At 48.8% G+C, this 16,549-nt stretch overlaps 1 protein-coding gene across 1 annotated transcript; it reads left to right on the plus strand.

The window, feature by feature from the left end:
* Positions 1-3,209: 3,209 nt before the first annotated feature.
* Positions 3,210-4,508, plus strand: LOC140179975 (uncharacterized). Its single transcript, XM_072220347.1, has 2 exons — positions 3,210-3,461; positions 3,960-4,508. The coding sequence occupies exons 1-2, from the start codon at positions 3,210-3,212 to the stop codon at positions 4,506-4,508; spliced, it is 801 nt and encodes a 266-aa protein (XP_072076448.1).
* Positions 4,509-16,549: the final 12,041 nt, after the last annotated feature.

Consider the following 16,549-nt stretch of genomic DNA (forward strand, 5'->3'; position numbering starts at 1 on the left):
GAGACGCCCCTTTGAGGGGACTGGCGACAATCATGCCAGAATAATGCAAGAGCTACGCCATAGAATGCAAGACTTGGAACGCCGACTAGCAGATATGGAACGCGACCAACACACCCCAGAGCAGAGTCACTCTCGCTCTCGCTCCAGGAGTCGCTCCAGACGCACGCCTAGCCCCTAAGCTGAGTCCGAAAGCACCAGGGAGAGAGAACGCGCGAGAAGACGTCGTGACCCCGTCATTTACGCCAGACGTGAGAGGCGGCGTACCACGAACCACGGGGACGAGGACGCTCGTCGGGAGAGCGACGAGGGAAGAACGACGGTAACGCGGGGACCCGTAATAATGGGAGTGACCCCAATTCCACCGTTCCATACTCGAGGTCCGGCTGCCAAAACACTTTGACAAGCCAACGGACATGAGGTACGATGGAACGCAAGACCCGCTGGAACACCTCACGGCCTTTGAGGCCAAGATGAACCTAGAAGGAGTAGGAGACGAGGTAAGGTGCCGCGCTTTCCCGGTCACCCTCGCGGGACCTGTAATACGGTGGTTCAATAACCTCCCGCAGGGCTCGGTAACCCACTTCTCCGACATCAGCCATGCCTTCCTAGCTCAGTTCACAACCAGGATTGCCAAAGCCAAGCACCCGATCAATTTGCTGGGGGTGACCCAGAGAGCCGGGGAACCGACTAGAAAATACTTAGATCGTTTCAACGATGAATGCTTGGAATTAGACGGGTTGACGGACTCAGTAGCGAGCTTGTGCTTGACGAACGGGCTCCTGAATGACGACTTCAGAAAGCACCTCACCACAAAGCCAGTATGGACAATGCAGGAGATCTAATGCGTGGCTAAGGAGTATATTAACGACGAAGAGGTCAGCCGGGTCGTGGCTGCCAATAAACGGCAATCCCCTTACAACCAAACCCGACACTATGAGGGTGGAGAAAGGCAAAAGGAACACGCCAGGGACGACGGTCCGAGTAAGGCGCCAAAGCCATTTTCCCGAGTCGGGAAATTCACCAACTACACCCCCTCACGGCACCGATCACGGAAGTTTACCAACAGATAGCCGAGAAGGGGATACTGTCGAGACCCCGACCCCTGAAGGACAGGACGGGGGGAAACAAAAGCCTTTACTGCGAATATCACAAGGGATATGGGCACAAGACACAAGACTGCTTCGACCTGAAGGACGCCCTGGAACAAGCAATCAGGGATGGAAAGCTTGCCGACTTCTCCCACCTTATAAGGGAGCCAAGGAGACGAAACCGGGATCACGATGGCGAGGACAGGTCCCGGGCGACAAGACGACGCCAAGAACCAAAGGGGGATGACCACGGTCTCACGGTGGTGAACGTAGTAACAGCGAGGAATTCCGCCCCGAGGTCGAAATCGGCACATAAGAAAGACGCCAAAGTCCTGGCGGTCTCCTCCTCATCCGCTAGAAGTTCCAGGGGAATCCCATCCATCTCCTTCGGCCCCGAGGACCAATGGTTCGACGAGGTACCAGAAAGCCCTCCCATGGTCATCACGGCCAGAGTCAAAACCGGCCTCGTCAAACGGATCCTGGTGGATACAGGGGCGGACTCGAACATCATGTTTCGCAACGTTTTCGATGCCTTGGGACTGCGTGATGCCGATCTGGCGACCCACCAGCACGGTGTGGTAGGGTTGGGTGACCACTTCATCAACCCGGATGGGATCATCTCACTCCTGACCTCCCTGGGACAAGGACAAAGGCGAAGGACAGTAATGGACGATTTTGTTGTCTTACGAGATTCCACAGCTTACAACATCATCCTGGGGAGAAAAACCATCAACGACCCTGGGGCAGCGATTAGCACGAAGCTGCTCGTAATGAAGTTTGTTACTGATGACGGATCCGTAGGATCCATCAGAGGAGACTTGAAAACGGCAGTCGCCTGCGACCACGCCAGTCTCTCTCTCAGGAAAAAGTTCAAAGAAGCATCGAGGGTTTTCCTTGCCGACCTGGATGCCAGAATAGATGACAAGCCCAGACCTGAGCCAGAAGGGGACTTGGAAAAATTCAGGGTCGATGATGGGGAGGAAAAGTTCACGTTCATAAACAGAAACCTCCCCCATGAGTTAAAGAAGCCTTTGATGGAGATGATCAGAGCCAATGCCGACCTCTTCGCTTGGACGCCAGCCGACATGCCAGGGATAGATCCCCAACTCATGTCACACTATCTGGCCGTCAAGCCGGAAGCTAAGCCAGTGGCCCAGAGGAGGAGGAAGATGTCACAGGAAAGGGCAGAAGAGGTGGCCAAGCAGACGGCCAACCTCCTTGAAGCAGGGTTCATCCGAGAGCTGGACTACTCGATGTGGCTGTCGAACGTGGTCTTGGTGAAAAAGCACAATGGGAGGTGGAGAATGTGCGTAGACTATTCCGACCTCAACAAGGCATGTCCCAAGGACTGCTATCCCCTCCCCAACATTGACGCACTCGTCGACGCGGCGGCGGGGTACCGTTATCTGAGCTTCATGGACGCCTACTCTGGGTACAATCAGATACCGATGCACCGACCCGACGAGGACAAAACGGCGTTCATAACGCCAGGAAGGATCTATTGCTACAAGATGATGCCATTTGGTCTGAAAAATGCTGGCGCCACGTACCAGAGACTGATGAACAAGATATTCAGTGAGCTCATAGGCAAGACAGTAGAAGTCTACGTGGACGACATCCTCGTGAAAACCACACAGCCCGACGATCTCCTAAGCAACCTGGGGGGCGTGTTCGCGGCCCTCCGACAACACGGCATGAGGCTCAACCCGCTCAAATGCGCGTTTGCCATGGAGGCTGGGAAGTTCTTGGGATTCATGATCACCCAAAGAGAAGTAGAAGCCAACCCTGAGATGTGTCAAGCGATTCTCCAGATCAAGAGCCCGGGTTGTATCAAAGATGTCCAACGGTTGGCAGGAAGGCTGACGACATTATCCCGCTTCCTCGGCGCATCGGCAGCGAAAGCCCTACCCTTTTTCAAAATTGGAAGTGTGCAGCGATTCACAGGTCGTCACCTCGCAAGTAAACGGAAGCTATCAAGCCAGGGACCCCCTCCTGCAAAAGTATTTGGAAAAAGTCAGAGAGTTGACTAGGCAGTTCCTAGAGGTCACGGTCCAACACGTTCCAAGAGAAAGGAACACACGGGCAGACCTCCTATCTAAACTAGCGAGCACGAAACCGGGAATGGGCAACCGGTCTCTCATCCAGGGCATGGTGAAGGAACCAACGGTTGCCCTCCATATAACGGAGTCAAGCCCTTCCTGGTTGGACCCCATCACAAACTTCCTGGAACACGGCAAGTTGCCTGACGATGAGAAAGCAACCAAAACGTTGAGAAGGGAGGCAGCCAGATATGCAATCATACAAGGACAACTGTTCAGAAAGGGGCTCAGCCAACCCCTATTGAAGTGCTTACACCCCGACCAGACGGACTATGTACTTAGAGAAGTCCACGAGGGATGTTGCGGCCACCACATCGGGGGCAAAGCCCTAGCAAAGAAGCTCATCCGAGCTGGATATTACTGGCCATCAATGATGAGAGACTCCAAAGAATTTGTCAGAAAATGCGTAAAATGTCAAGAAAACGCCAACTTCCACAAAGCGCCGGCTTCCGAGCTGAGTTTACTAACGTCTACACGACCTTTCGCTCAATGGGGAGTTGACCTCTTAGGGCCTTTCCCAGTCGGCCCAGGACAAGTTAAATATCTCATAGTCGCCATCGACTACTACACCAAATGGATAGAGGCTGAACCACTAGCCAGCATATCCTCGTCCAATTGCAGGAAGTTCATGTGGAGACAAGTGATAACCCATTTCGGTATCCCGAAGGTCGTCATTTCGGATAATGGGACGCAGTTCACCGACAAGAAATTTACGGAATTCCTCACCGGCCTGGGGATAAAATAAAAGTTTTCCTCAGTAGAACATCCCCAGACGAACGGACAAGTGGAGTCCGCAAACAAAGTCATCCTACTAGGCCTCAAGAAACGCTTAGACAGCAAGAAAGGCGCATGGGCCGACGAGCTCGCTTCGGTACTCTGGTCCTACCGGACAACCGAGCAAAGCTCTACCGGGAAAACCCCCTTTCGCCTAACGTACGGGGTCAACACAGTGATACCCGTGGAAATTAGCGAACCGAGTCCACAGTTACTTCTCGCAGGAGTAGACGAAGCGGTAGAAAAGGACCTGGTAGAAGAGACCAGAGAGATGGCCCACTTGTCAGAAACGGCACTAAAACAAAGAATAGCCCTGCGCTACAACACTAAAGTCCTCATGAGGGATTTTGAGGAAAGAGACCTCGTCCTGCAACGCAACGACGTCGGTTTACCGACCCCAGGGGAAAGAAAACTGGCGGCAAACTGGGAAGGTCCCTACAGAATCAAAGAAGTGCTCGGCAAAGGCGCCTACAAGCTCGAGAGACTCGACGGCAAAGAAATCCCAAGGACATGGAACGCAGGTAACCTAAGGAGGTTCTACTCGTAACCTGGGCGCACCGACCAAGGGGCCTAGCGGGCTAATAGATGCTTACTCTATTCACATGTTAACTTTTAGCTATTTATCTTTATCAAATACTTGCCATGTTAACGAACTTGTTTGGCTAACGATTAATTCTTACTTGTCAAAATTTTATCTACTACTTCCCAATACATATTTTACACGACCGCGTCCTTCAACGGCAACCCGGGTTTGATCACCCCGGGAGCTAGACGGATTATAGCAATGACTAATGGCCGCGACAACACGACCAAAACGGTCCAAACCGTTACCAATGTAAACGGCGAAACGGACACAAATGATAAGTCCACACCAGAAAAACGGTAACAAAACATAATACGCTACTAAACAAACAAGATGAAGGCAATAATAAAAGGCCGACCAGGCGACCACCAGAAAGTAGCAAAAGTCTCGACAATCACAAAAAGGATCAACAAGTATCTTACAAAACCACATAAAAAACACAAGTTACAAAAGCTCACTTCCGAGGCATGTCGACAATCTTGCCGTCTTGGATCGTCTTTAACACCCCAATAGCCGACGTCTCGAAGTCAGGAGCCACGATCTTGACCTGGGCCTTCAGAGCCTCCTCGGTCATGAAGATCACATTCTTCCCTTGCTCCTTTGTCGCTTTGTGCTTCCTCTTGAGCTCCTCGACCTTGACCTTAGTAGCCTTAGCCGACGAAACGGCCTGGTCGCGTTCCTTCTCTAAGGCCGCCACCCGGCCCTGAGTGGCGTTCAGCTGGCTCTCTAAGGTCATCTCCCGCTCGGCTAATCGGGCCACCGTCTCATCGGAAGCCTTCAATTTCTCCGCGGAAAATGTCGCTTTCTCCTCAGAAGCCTTGAGCTTCTCCCCCATCTCGGACAATTGACTCTGGAGCAGCTCGACTTGCACCTTGAAGTCATTGTTCGCCTTGCCTGAGGATTCGAGTTTCCTCCGGAGAGCCTGCATTCCCGACAACTCGAACTCAGCCTTTCGAGCTATCACGGCCCCCCGGAGCAAAGTCCGGTACATCCATCTCGCCTGTCCAGCCAGGTCAGTCCCAAGAAAATGCTCCTCAGTCCCAGGGATCAGCTGGGAGTCAATAAATTTCGTAGCATTAAAATTTTTTTCCATAATGGTGAGAGTCCCTTCCGAGCTGGCAGACGCCCTCCGCCTCTTAGGGGTATGGATGAGTTCCACATCATCATCTTTTGGATGGGTAGGGGACAAGTGCCCAACGACGGCCGCCTCTTCGAGAATGGGGGAAGCCTGCACCTCGGCCGAGTTCTTCCCCGACATAGCGGTGTCACGGGGAGAGGACATAGCCTGGTCCCCCTTCTCCCCATAAGGGCCTTCCGGGTTCCCGGCATCCTTCCCGTTAGCCCTCTCCTCATCGCTATCCTCCAAGAAGGTCTTGACTAAGTTTTCAGGCCCGGTCACCGAAGCAGACATCTCCACCACAACAAAGAAGCAAATGCATTAGTCGTGAAGTCGGGAAGAACGAACCAAACAATAAACAATGCAGAAAAGATAAAGACAAAACAGCTCACAAATATAATTCCTGGAAGACTCCTGCTCGCCCATGAGGAGATGGGGGTTCAGGGGGTTCTTCCCAAAAAGAGCAAACAACACATCGGCGATCCTCTTATTTGCAGGGGACATCCCCTTGTAGGTCACTTTAATGAAAGAATTCGACCCCGCCCCGAAGCTCCAATAAGTCGGGATGAGGCGTTTCCCCTCTAACGATAACCAAAAGAGATGGCGACCTTTAACAGGGCGAACTTTGAAGAATTTGTCCTTGAACCCGTGATAAGAGTCCTCGAACAGGCCAAATATCCTCCGGCCTTGGGCAGACCAGAAAGACAAGATTGTTTGGAGGGGTTGGTAAGGTTGAAAAAGAAAAGGAAGACATCCACTGACGCCAGCAACTCGAGATATTCACAAACCATCTCGAAGCAGCGGATAGAAGCCCAGCTGTTCGGATGGAGTTGCGACGGCAAAACGGATATCCGGTTAAGGAGAGACATCTGGAAATCGGAGAACGGCAGGCAAACGCTGACCTGGGTGAACATGGCTTTGTAAAACCATATCCAGTTGGCGACCCGGGGAGAACGGAAATTGATCTCGTATAAACGCTCGTTAGGCGCAGGGACGAAGGTCTCGTAGTTGGTCTCCTCGTCTGTCACCCCGCATAGATACCCGGCTTGCCGGAACTCCGTTAACTCCTCCAGATCCATCTGGTTCGGCGAGTCCTTTACGTCTGAGGTCACCCAGGCGTAGGGGTCATAGTTCGTCGCGGAGGCGGAAGCCCGAGAAACGACGCGAGGCATACCTACGGTGGGGGTACCACTCCATTAGTCTATGAGGTCGGGAGCTCGGAAAAACCCAAAAAACTACGTTTATCCTATTTAACAATTAAGATCAAGCATGGCCAAAGCTACATCTACCCCATAGGCCACCTAAAAACCTACCCTGGAATGGTACCTCTCCCCTAACACGTCTACCTATCATCAAAAAGCCATATAGCAACAAATTCCAAACAAGGCAGCAAGAACAAGCAAATACAAACAGCAAGCATACAATAACAGAACAGAAAAGAGAGAAGTCTGAGGATTACCTGAATTTGTTAAGACTGGAAGGACGAGAGGAAGATGTTCAAAGAAACTGCAACAACACTCTGGAACTACGGAGGGAAGAAGAGGGAGATAGCAAGGAAATGGAAGAAACAAGAGCGCAAAAAGAGAAAAAAGTGGGAGGTAAACTATTTAAAACTGCCACCCAAGAAGGGCGAAAGACTTGGGGGCAAAATAGTATTTACACGCGGGGTTTTGCAACCCATTATGAGCATTTAATGCTCAGCGTGAGGAACGAAGCGGCAAACGGTTGCTTCAGCAACCAAGAGACACGCGCGCAGGGGACATGTCCCCTCCACGAGCGGCCGACCTAACGAGGATGAATGAAGCGAGAAGCAACATGCCGCTGATAGCTCCCACGACTATCATTGGCGCGTGGGGGCACTGTTACGGCCTGGCCCAAACCCCCTACGGGTCGGCCTGACCCGAGCACCACCCGACCCGGACACGCCCCCCAACCCGGACACGCGTCCCGGACAGCTCATACACGGCTGTGGGATAACGTCCCTGATAAAGTGGGCCTGTCCTCATTGGACCCACCTCTGACAGTATATAAGGGGAAGGTTTACTCTTCCCCCAAGGTACGTCATATATCATATTACCCTTTTTCGCCTGCACATTTACTGACAAGAGCGTCGGAGTGTCTTTGCAGGTGGCACTCCCCCTTTTCACACGAAGTACTCAGGACCTCGCACACCCCTGGCCGGTAGTCCACAACCTGACGAGCCCCTACCATCTCCCAGGATTTCAACCCAAATCGTCCGGTAACCGACCTACCAAACAAATTTACACAAAATAATTTTTCTCTTCAAATTATTATCGTACTCTTTTAAGATACTTTAAGTACCTACACAATATATAATGTCAATTGGCGTCTAAATTTAAGTTTTAATATTATCCTTAATGAGAGAATTTTATTATTAAAAAATTTCTTCCGTACATCCATCAGCTACGTTAAATAAATAAACTTCCACATCTTTTTTTACAGCACTTTATTAAGAATTTTTTTGTTGAATATAAATTATTCATGCGGATTTTTTTATAATGGATATGCTTTTAAAATAATAAAAGTAAAATAATTTAATAGAAATTTTTTTTAAGAGAATAAAAAACGGAGGAAAGAAGAGAGATTAAGCCAATATAAGAGTTGTTATGAGGCATATGTAGATAGATAATGGTAAGAAAAAAGAATAATAAAAAATAAGAGAAAAAGATAAATAGGTCCCTGACCTTTTGTCCCACGGACATTTTTCGTCCCTGACCATTGAAAAATACTTTTAAGTCCCTGACCTTCACAAAACTTGGACGGATCAGTCCCTGACGGAGGCATTTGAACGAATGGACTGATCCGTCCAAGTTTTGTGAATGTCAGGGACTTAAAAGTATTTTTCAATGGTCAGGGACAAAAATGTCCGCGGGACAAAAGGTCAGGGACCTATTTGTCCTTTTATAAAAACAAAAATTAAAAATTCTAAAAGAATAATAAAATAAAAGGAAGACATCCAATGACGCCGGCAACTCGAGATATTCACAAACCATCTCGAAGCAGCGGATAGAAGCCCAGCTGTTCGGATGGAGTTGCGACGGCGAAACGGATATCCGGTTAAGGAGAGACATCTGGAAATCGGAGAACGGCAGGCGAACGCTGACCTGGGTGAACATGGCTTTGTAAAACCATATCCAGTTGGCGACCCGGGGAGAACGGAAATTGATCTCGTATAAATGCTCGTTAGGCGCAGGGACGAAGGTCTCGTAGTTGGTCTCCTCGTCTGTCCCCCCGCATAGATACCCGGCTTGCCGGAACTCCGTTAACTCCTCCAGATCCATCTGGTTCGGCGAGTCCTTTACGTCTGAGGTCACCCAGGCGTAGGGGTTATAGTTCGCCGCGGAGGCGGAAGCACGAGAAACGACGCGAGACATACCTACAGTGGGGTACCACTCCATTAGTCTATGAGGTCGGGAGCTCGGAAAAACCCAAAAAACTACGTTTATCCTATTTAACAATTAAGATCAAGCATGGCCAAAGCTACATCTACCCCACAAGCCACCTAAAAACCTACCCTGGAATGGTACCTCTCCCCTAACACGTCTACCTATCATCAAAAAGCCATATAGCAACAAATTCCAAACAAGGCAGCAAGAACAAGCAAATACAAACAGCAAGCATACAATAACAGAACAGAAAAGAGAGAAGTCCGAGGATTACCTGAATTTGTTAAGACTGGAAGGACGAGAGGAAGATGTTCAAAGAAACTGCAACAACACTCTGGAACTACTGAGGGAAGAAGAGGGAGATAGCAAGGAAATGGAAGAAACAAGAGCGCAAAAAGAGGAAAAAGTGGGAGGTAAACTATTTAAAACTGCCACCCAAGAAGCGCGAAAGACTTGGGGGCAAAATAGTATTTACACGCGGGGTTTTGCAACCCATTATGAGCATTTAATGCTCAGCGCGAGGAACGAAGCGGCAAACGGTTGCTTCAGCAACCAAGAGACACGCGCGCAGGGGACATGTCCCCTCCGCGAGCGGCCGACCTAACGAGGATGAACGAAGCGAGAAGCAACACGCCGCTGATAGCTCCCACGACTATCATTGGCGCGTGGGGGAACTGTTACGGCCTGGCCCAAACCCCCTACGGGTCGACCCGACCCGAGCACCACCCGACCCGGACACGCCCCCCAACCCGGACACGCGTCCCGGACAGCTCATACACGGCTGTGGGATAACGTCCCTGATAAAGTGGGCCTGTCCTCATTGGGCCCACCTCTGACAGTATATAAGGGGAAGGTTTACTCTTCCCCCAAGGTACGTCATATATCATATCACCCTTTTTCGCCTGCACATTTACTGACAAGAGCGTCGGAGTGTCTTTGCAGGTGGCACTCCCCCTTTTCACACGAAGTACTCAGGACCTCGCACACCCCTGGCCGGTAGTCCACAACCTGACGAGCCCCTACCATCTCCCAGGATTTCAACCCAAATCGTCCGGTAACCGACCTACCAAACAAATTTACACAAAATAATTTTTCTCTTCAAATTATTATCGTACTTTTTTAATATACTTTAAGTACCTACATAATATATAATGTCAATTGGCGTCTAAATTTAAGTTTTAATATTATCCTTAATGAGAGAAGTTTATTATTAAAAAATTTCTTCCGTACATCCATCAGCTACGTTAAATAAATAAACTTCCACATATTTTTTTTACAGCACTTTATTAAGAATTTTTTTGTTGAATATAAATTATTCATGCGGATTTTTTTATAATGGATATGCTTTTAAAATAATAAAAGTAAAATAATTTAATAGAAAATTTTTTTAAGAGAATAAAAAACGGAGAAAAGAAGAGAGATTAAGCCAATATAAGAGTTGTTATGAGGCATATGTAGATAGATAATGGTAAGAAAAAAGAATAATAAAAAATAAGAGAAAAAGATAAATAGGTCCCTGACCTTTTGTCCCACGGACATTTTTCGTCCCTAACCATTGAAAAATACTTTTAAGTCCCTGACCTTCACAAAACTTGGACGGATCAGTCCCTGACGGAGACATTTGAACGAATGGACTGATCCGTCCAAGTTTTGTGAATGTCAGGGACTTAAAAGTATTTTTCAATGGTCAGGGACAAAAATGTCCGCGGGACAAAAGGTCAGGGACCTATTTGTCCTTTTATAAAAACAAAAATTAAAAATTCTAAAAGAATAATAAAACTAAAGATAATTTAAAATGTTGAATATAAAATTATAAGAAATAAAAAATTTTTAGCCATTAAACTTATGCAAGAGAAAGAGTGGTCTAAATATAAATTTTTATATCTGTTTTAAATTAAATATATATAATTGAGAAATAAATAAATTTATAAATATTTATAAATTTTTATCTTTATTGTTACACATAATAACAAGGGCAAAAAACCATATTGAGCCAAAGCAAGAATCTTGTAACGAAAATGCGCCAAATCCAATTTCGTTTCAGCAATGAGCCAAAGTGTATTTTAATATAATTCGAACCAAGCTGGTTCGAATTGCACTCCTTCATAATTCGAACCAAAATGGTTCGATTTAGTGTTCTACGTTTTTGAATAATTCGAACCACCAAGGTTCGAACTTCTCCCATGCATAATTCGAACCAATAAGGTTCGAACTTCTCTCATACATAATTCGAACCAGGGTGGTTCGAATTATGCTTTGTATTCGATTCCATGTAATTCGAACCAGGCCGGTTCGAATTACTCCTAATGCACTCCTGCATAATTCGAACCAGGCTGGTTCGAATTATGTGTGATTCGACTATATAAGGAGTTCGAATCACCCTCATTCGAACCATTATCCCTCCCCCCTACCCCACAAAATCTCAGAGAAAACGACCCAGATTCTCTCCGAGAAAGACCTGAACGGACTACTCTGCTGATGGGGGACGATCCGGCACGGTTATATCGGTTGGACGGAGTCGCTCATATAGCCGGGGTCATCAACGACGAGGTTAGTACGGAAATATTTTTGATTCAAGCGTTAGTTGTGCCTTAGTGGTTTTGTATCTTGGTTAGACGGTACTTTATGTTAGTGGTTTATGTAGGTGGTTTAGGTGAGGGGATTATGTAGGTGGTTTATGATAGTGGTTTAAGCTAGCGGTATAAGTTAGTGGTTTATGTTAGTGGTTTAGGGTGGTGGTTTAGGGTAGTGGTTTTTGTTAGTGGTTTAAGTCAGTGGTTTTTGGTAGTGGTTTATGTTGGTGGTTTATGTTAGCGGTTTTTGTTAGCGGTTTTTGCAAGCGGTTTTTTTATGTGGTTTAGGGTAGTTGTTTAATGCTAGGTGGTTTAAGTAAGCCGGTTTATTGAATTTGTTTCTTGTTAATGGCTCTCGTTAATCGTGGTATATGCTAGCAGTTTAGTTGTGTGGTTTAGGGTTTGTTTTCCAGTTAGTTATCTTTCATGTAATGTTATGCTGTTTAATTTAGAAAAATGGTTAATGTAAACCGGTTTATGGAAACCGTTTTATGTAAACCCGTTTACGTAAACCGGTTTACTGTGAACCGGTTTATGTGAACCGGTTTACTGTAAAACCTGTGTAGTTATATATCTCAGTATGTGGTTCTTTTCATGCGCAGCCCGAGCGATGCATTAGGAGCATGAGGCGGCAGCAGGGCATGCGTCTTGATGACAGATACGTTCCATACTTGCAGATGGCAGGGCTATACCATCTTGCAAGGCTGAACGACCGGTGGTTCCGGCTAGACGAGGCGCTCGTCAGTGCATTCGTGGAGAGATGGCGTCCCGAGACGCACACGTTTCATATGCCGTTCGGAGAGTGCACGATCACACTCCAGGACGTGGCATACCAGCTAGGTTTGCCAGTCGATGGCCGTTACGTGAGCGGGTGCCTGTCAGAGTTCCATATATACATCGATGGAGGCCGTCCACCCTGGGTCTGGTTCCAGGAGTTGCTAGGAGTTATACCTCCTCCCAGTCAGGTTCAGAAGTACGCAGTGAACTGCAGCTGGTTTCAGGAGACCTTTGGTGAGTGCCCTGAGGATGCAGATGATGACACTGTTCGCCGATATGTCCGTGAGTACATCATGATGTTGCTGGGCACGCAGCTGTTTGCGGACAAGTCTGGCAACCGGATTCACATTAGATGGCTTCCATATGTAGCGAGGCTGGAGGAGCTGGGTACGTACAGCTGGGGTTCGGCAGCACTGGCCTGGTTGTACCGGTGCATGTGCAGAGTGGCAAACAAACATGTTGTGAAGTTAGCGGGCCCGCTCCAGCTACTGCATTCTTGGATCTTTTGGCGGTTTCCTCAGTTTAGGCCTGCAGGATATGAGACGTTCAGCTGGCCGTTGGCGTCGAGGTACTATACTGGGCCTATTCTTTTTCAATATGACTTACAGAATTGCGTGTATGTTAATACTCTATTGCATAATTTAAACACAGATATTAGTATATGTAACTCATGTGTATGGTGCAGATGGGCAGGTTACAACCCTTCCGGTAGCGAGAAGGGTCCGAGAGTGCGGTCGTGGAGGCTTAGGATAGACCGGTTACAGTCCAGGGAGGTTAGTATGCTAATTAATAACTGATGCTCTTTTAGTTAAATATTTTACACTTGGGTCGTACAGTTGCCCTGATAAGGGTCGGTTTGTTCTGTAGTTTATATGGATGCCGTACAGTAGCCCCGACGTACTTCAGGTGTTGCACCCGGAGGTTTTGGAGCCTCGGCACATGACGGTGTGGCGCTCTGTGACCGCGCTGATCTACTTTGCTGTCATAGAGTGGCATCAGATAGATCGTGTTCTTCCTCAGTTTGGAGGGGTACAGGCCCCTCCGCGACCCGCCTTGAACATCGACTTTCTGATGTCCAAGGACGGGAGAGGCGGCGATCGATGGTTCCCCTCTTCCATGCCGAAGTGGCATGCATACTGGGACGCTCGTCAGGACACTGTATTGAGGTTCGACGTTGTTGCCGACCCTGGACCGTCTCATCAGTTCCTTCAGTGGTGGAGTCAGTATGGGAAGAGGTTCTTGGCCCCGGACACTCAGCTGGGGGATCCGAGATCAGTTCCTATACCAGTTGAGGCCTCACAGCGGGGTCCGGGGCGAGTGCCTGACATGGATCCTCCGGATGACGTGCCTGACAAGCGCAGGGTTGAGAGGAGGATGGGTGTAGGGACACGGAGGAGCCAGCGTCAGTGGAGGTGGCCGGATCATACGGCGAGGAGTGGTGCTGACCATGGGGACGACGATGACGACCAGCCTGGCCACGTTGTAGGAGGCACACACGATGGAGGTACTAGTACACACGATGGCGGTCATGGAGGTGAGTGGTATGGCACAGGGCTCGGTGACGGGGCTGACACTGGTGACGCTGGACCTGGACCGGGCCCGCTTGGAGATTACTTCGTTGGTGTGCCAGCGGATGATCAGGCTGAGCAGGGTGGTACACCTTGGCGCATATCAGGATCACAGTGGGCAGACTTTGTTGGGTCAGACTCGTTTGTTGGGGACTTCGGGAGTCCACGCTTCCTAGATGAGATCACCGCCATCATGCAGGGTGACGTGACCCCCCGCAGAGCTGGCCAGACCTCAGGGATCCAGGCCCCCTTAGATGTTGATCTGAACGAGCCTCCATCCTCATCCGCTGGTCAGCAGTTTCGTCTTGGAGGTACCCCTACATCCGCCTTCACCGCTGCATCAGAGTCTATCGCAGGATCGTCTGCAGCACCGTTGCGTGTTGCGCCACCAGTACAGCCTGCTCCGCAGGAGGAGGAGGATGAGATAGAGGATGAGGAGCCGCTTGTCTGTCGAGGTCAGAGGGCACGGGTAGCACGTCGCTGTGGTACTGGTTCGCATCTGTTTAGATGAGTCACATTTCATCTATTTTGTTTCCTCTATTTCAGTCATGTATGATAATTAGGTGTAGTTTTCTTGTTATGTAGTGCTCTGTTTATGTATGTTGTTCGTAACTTGTGTTCGGGGACGTTGACTATTTGTATTAACTGAAACATGATAAGGTATAATGATTTCGTTTAGTTATTAAAATGAGAATCAACGAGTCCTGTAGCATAACTTCTAATGAAAGACAACATATTCATTACTACTCACAAATACCAAAGTTCAATGAATTAATCTCAACAAGTTACATTCATGCTCAAGCAATGCATCTAACAAGACAACTTAAATGTAAATAACACTAACAATAACATCATGGAAACTAATTTCGCCCTGTCTGAGACGATCCTACTACCTGTGGGCATCTACGTCTAGTGTGTCCGGGTTGGCGACAAAGGCCACACCGTTTTGGCCTGTTTGGATCTGCCTCATCCATATTCGTCCGTATCCTTGTGGATCTAGGCCTCCCCTCTCTCGCACGCCTTCTGTTTGGGTCCGGAATCACCGTGGGCCCATCGTAGGGTGGCCAGAAGCCCTCCGGGATTGGAGGTGTGAATCCCATCCGATAGACATTGAACACCGAGCTAATCTGATAGACGCTATGAACATAGGAGCTCCAGCTCACACGTGCGTAGGCACAGCATGCAAGTGCGTGCTGACACGGGAAATGAAGCGCCTGAAAGTTCCCACAGTCACATGTCCGGGAGGCAAGCGATACTCGGTAAGTACCCAATGAGAAAGTATCAGTCGGAGTGGTCTCCGTTTGACCTCCCAAATGCCCTTGCGCTTTCGGAGACTGAGTCGAATCAACCATGTGCACCCATTCCCGAACTCGGAACACTTGCCCACATACCGGCGGTGATCGGACTCCACCACCTTGTACTGTACCCCTCGCCGGATGCTGTAAGTCTTCACACTTAACAGGGCCTCATCTTTATCCTGGAATTGCTGACCAACCTGGAACTCTGTGAGACCAGCATTTCCTTCCGCATCTCTAGCTCCGAATCCAACAGGGTGACCTAGCGCACCCTCATGCGTCATGGCGTCCAGGTCCAGCGAAGAAAAATATGGTGGATACTGCTGTGTGCCAGAGCTAGAACCACCGCCAGCCAATGCAGGCCCAGCCGCTTGAACCTCGTCCCCGCTATCATCCTCAATCGTTTCGGGCTCAACGTCGTCCTCATCAGGATCACCCAATTCTCCGTCTCCGACGCCAACTGGTGGAACGCCGTGTAAAGCGTTTGGCAGAACATCAAAGGATCCTACCTCGTCGCGGACACCGTCATTCAAATCAACAGCAAATGACGGAGAGGCGACAAGTTGGGCCGCTGGCTCGTAAACTGGGACGGAGGAAGAAGCTACAGCAGCCATCGAACTGGAGCCAGCTGCCGTGGCTACATTGGCGGTATTCCGGTTCGAACCCCCTGAGCTGGATACCACATCAACCAGCTTTGCCAGCAACTCTGGTGTGCGGACCTCCGGAAACTGCCTCCGACAAAGAAACATGACTTGGAGGTCCTCATCACTACCAATCGTCAGACAATCATACTTCACCGTATCGTGCAGGATCGTGACTGGAATGCGATAGAAAAACTTCTTAATCCGCTTCGCACCTTCCAGGCCAAGTTTCATCAGCACAGCTCTAACCAGGTCATCATAGCTTGTCGTTCGATTCACCACAATATAGAGAGGATTCTTATCTGTGAACTTCACTACGGACCGAGTTTTCCTCTTGATGGATCCTTTGTGGTGTACCAAAACAGCAAAACTCTCCTCCTCACTAGCCATCTTACGTCCTCTAATGAGAGCAAATCACGTTTACAGCGTTTATATAGAGCTCTGATTCCTACTAATTCGAACTAACCTGGTTCGAACCATGATACATGTAATTCGAACCAAGCTGGTTCGAATTACTACAATCAACCTCTCTTTGGTTCGAACTAACCTGGTTCGAACCATGATACATGTAATTCGAACCAGCCTGGTTCGAATTACTACAACCAAGCTCTCTCCCCATAATTCGAA

Source organism: Arachis hypogaea, chromosome 16 (genome assembly GCF_003086295.3).
Source record: "Arachis hypogaea cultivar Tifrunner chromosome 16, arahy.Tifrunner.gnm2.J5K5, whole genome shotgun sequence".
In the NCBI taxonomy this organism is placed as follows: domain Eukaryota; kingdom Viridiplantae; phylum Streptophyta; class Magnoliopsida; order Fabales; family Fabaceae; genus Arachis; species Arachis hypogaea.